Source organism: Coffea arabica, chromosome 10e (genome assembly GCF_036785885.1).
Source record: "Coffea arabica cultivar ET-39 chromosome 10e, Coffea Arabica ET-39 HiFi, whole genome shotgun sequence".
NCBI classification, from domain to species: domain Eukaryota; kingdom Viridiplantae; phylum Streptophyta; class Magnoliopsida; order Gentianales; family Rubiaceae; genus Coffea; species Coffea arabica.
In genome coordinates this window covers 12317678-12319728 of record NC_092328.1, presented here as the reverse complement: position 1 = coordinate 12319728, position 2051 = coordinate 12317678, and the positions used below count along the sequence as shown (strand labels likewise).

At 39.4% G+C, this 2051-nt stretch overlaps 1 protein-coding gene across 3 annotated transcripts; it reads right to left on the bottom strand.

Moving 5' to 3' along the window:
• Positions 1-370: 370 nt before the first annotated feature.
• Positions 371-1649, bottom strand: LOC113712081 (uncharacterized). Of its 3 annotated transcripts, none has more exons than XM_027235369.2 (3): positions 1459-1649; positions 847-1372; positions 371-568 (listed from the first exon to the last, which is right to left on the bottom strand). In XM_027235369.2, exons 2-3 carry the CDS (start codon positions 1331-1333, stop codon positions 531-533), a joined length of 525 nt encoding a protein of 174 aa, XP_027091170.1. In that variant the 5' UTR covers positions 1334-1372; positions 1459-1649; the 3' UTR covers positions 371-530. The 3 variants fall into 3 exon arrangements, with proteins under 3 accessions (XP_027091170.1, XP_027091172.1, XP_071922827.1); XM_027235371.2 differs by having other exon boundaries at positions 1474-1649; XM_072066726.1 differs by lacking the exon at positions 1459-1649 and having other exon boundaries at positions 847-1440.
• Between the last annotated feature and the right edge of the window lie 402 nt (positions 1650-2051).

The window sequence follows — 2051 nt, the reverse complement described above, 5'->3', positions numbered from 1 at the left end:
TCCCTTTGCGTTGCAAGTAGGCTTGGAAGTCATGTGACACATATTCCCCACCATTATCAGACCGTAAGATCTTAATACAAGTGGAAAACTGTGTCTCAATGTAAGCCACAAAGGTTTGAAAAACAGTAAACACCTCAGCTTTAGTGCGCAGGAAATATATCCATGTGAACCGACTATAGTCATCAATGAATGTCACAAAGTATTTATACTGCGCATGTGAAATGACAGGAGTAATACCCCAAACATCACTATGTATTATCTCAAAGCATGCACTAGCACAACCAACAGAAGTAGGAAAAGGTAACATCTTACTCTTCCCCAATTTACACACAGAACAATCAAGAGATGATGCATGAGCAAAACCTTGATCTTTAGCACCAAGAAAACCACGCTTTATTAAATCAGATAAAATGACATTATTTGGATGACCCAATCGTCTATGCCAAATTTCAGCCTTATTGTCAACAATCATAGAGGCTAAAGATAAAGTTCTAGGAACAGTAAATTGCAATGGAAATAATCTTCCCACTCTAGGCCCCTTCGCGATTACCTTCCCCGACATCTGGTCCTGCACAAGACAACCACCACGAGAGAAATGTACATCACAATGATTCTCCACTAGCTGTCCAACAGAGATTAAATTAGTAGACAACTTAGGAGCAACAAATACATGGCGAAAAGAATGTCCAATATCACCAATAGCTGTAATTGGAAGATTACTACCATTAGCAATCTGAATATTTTGGCAACCAGTATATGGCCGCAAATTTTGTAAAAAATCAGATGAACCAGTCATATGATTGGTCGCTCCTGAGTCGATAAGCCAAGTAGATGAAGCTGGCTTACCTTGACCTTGAAGTCCAAGGGCAGAAAATGCAGTAAGAATCATCTGCTGGACCATTTCTGGGGTCAGAACAGTCTGGCTGGTGGTAGATGTAGGACCAATAACAGGAGCATCTGGAACAGTAGCTTGAAAAGCTTGGGCTCGCCTGTTTTCCGGACGTGTAGGACATTCCTTGAGAATATGTCCACTTTGCTTACAGTAACTGCAGAATTTCTTACCACAATTGTGAGCAATATGGCCAAACTCCTTGCAGCTGTAGCACTGCATTTGTCCCTTTCCTCTATTCCTTCCTTGTGCAGCATAAGCAACATTGACAACCTCTGATGTCCCACCAGCTGCATTTAGAATTGACTGTGTAGCCAATCTTTGTTCTTCCCGTAACAATTCACCAACACACACATCCAAAGAAGGAACTGGATGTCGATTCAGCAATCCACCCCGAGCAGTCTCAAATTCTGGCCTCAGTTTCATCAAAAACTGATCACGCATGCTAACTTGATGAACTTTTTGAAAGCTTGCTAAGGCCTCCTTAGGTATCTCAAAGTAGATGATATCAGAATATTCACCCCACAGATTTAGAAATGCAGAATAATATTGCTCAATAGAGAGATTACCTTGACTGAACTTACTGATATCAAGTTCAAGCTGAAATCGTCTTGCAGTGTTGTGTTGATGATATATGCGTTTCAGAAAATTCCATATCTCCTTTTGCAGTATTAAATGAACGTAAGCTGTTCACCATATGAGGTTCAATGGATGCTAAAATCCATGAAATAATTCGTGAATCATTTGATTCCCATTGACTTATTTCCTTCTTAGTTCCAGAAGCAGTAGAAGACCCATCAATGTGACCCCAAAGCTCCTTCCCTTTCAGAAACATTCTGAACTGAAATTCCCATGTTGCATAATTCTTCCCTGTAAGTCTGATACCCAAAGTCTCTGCAGATTGTCTTCCAAAAGAATTCTCAGCAGCCATTCTTAACAAAACTCAAATGCAAATCCGAAATCACAGATTGATAAACTAAGAAATATCAAAACCAGAATGTTGATTAGAAATCAACCCAAAAAGCTATAGAAAAAAAATACTCAAAATATCTTATAGATTCAAAAGGTAGGCTCTGATACCATGACAAAATTTGAGTAAATTGACTGGAATCGGATCCGGTTCCTCTTCCTGGTCCTTTCTATTAAATAAGAATTCCTGTAC

Bases quoted from the DNA above. Each gene is read 5' to 3' on its own strand.
- LOC113712081 (XM_027235369.2), bottom strand. From the start codon at position 1,333: ATGCGTGATCAGTTTTTGATGAAACTGAGGCCAGAATTTGAGACTGCT. The intron at 569-846 runs GTAAGCCAGCTT...TGTCTTGTGCAG, and splicing joins CCTTGGACTTCAAGGTCAAG to GACCAGATGTCGGGGAAGGT.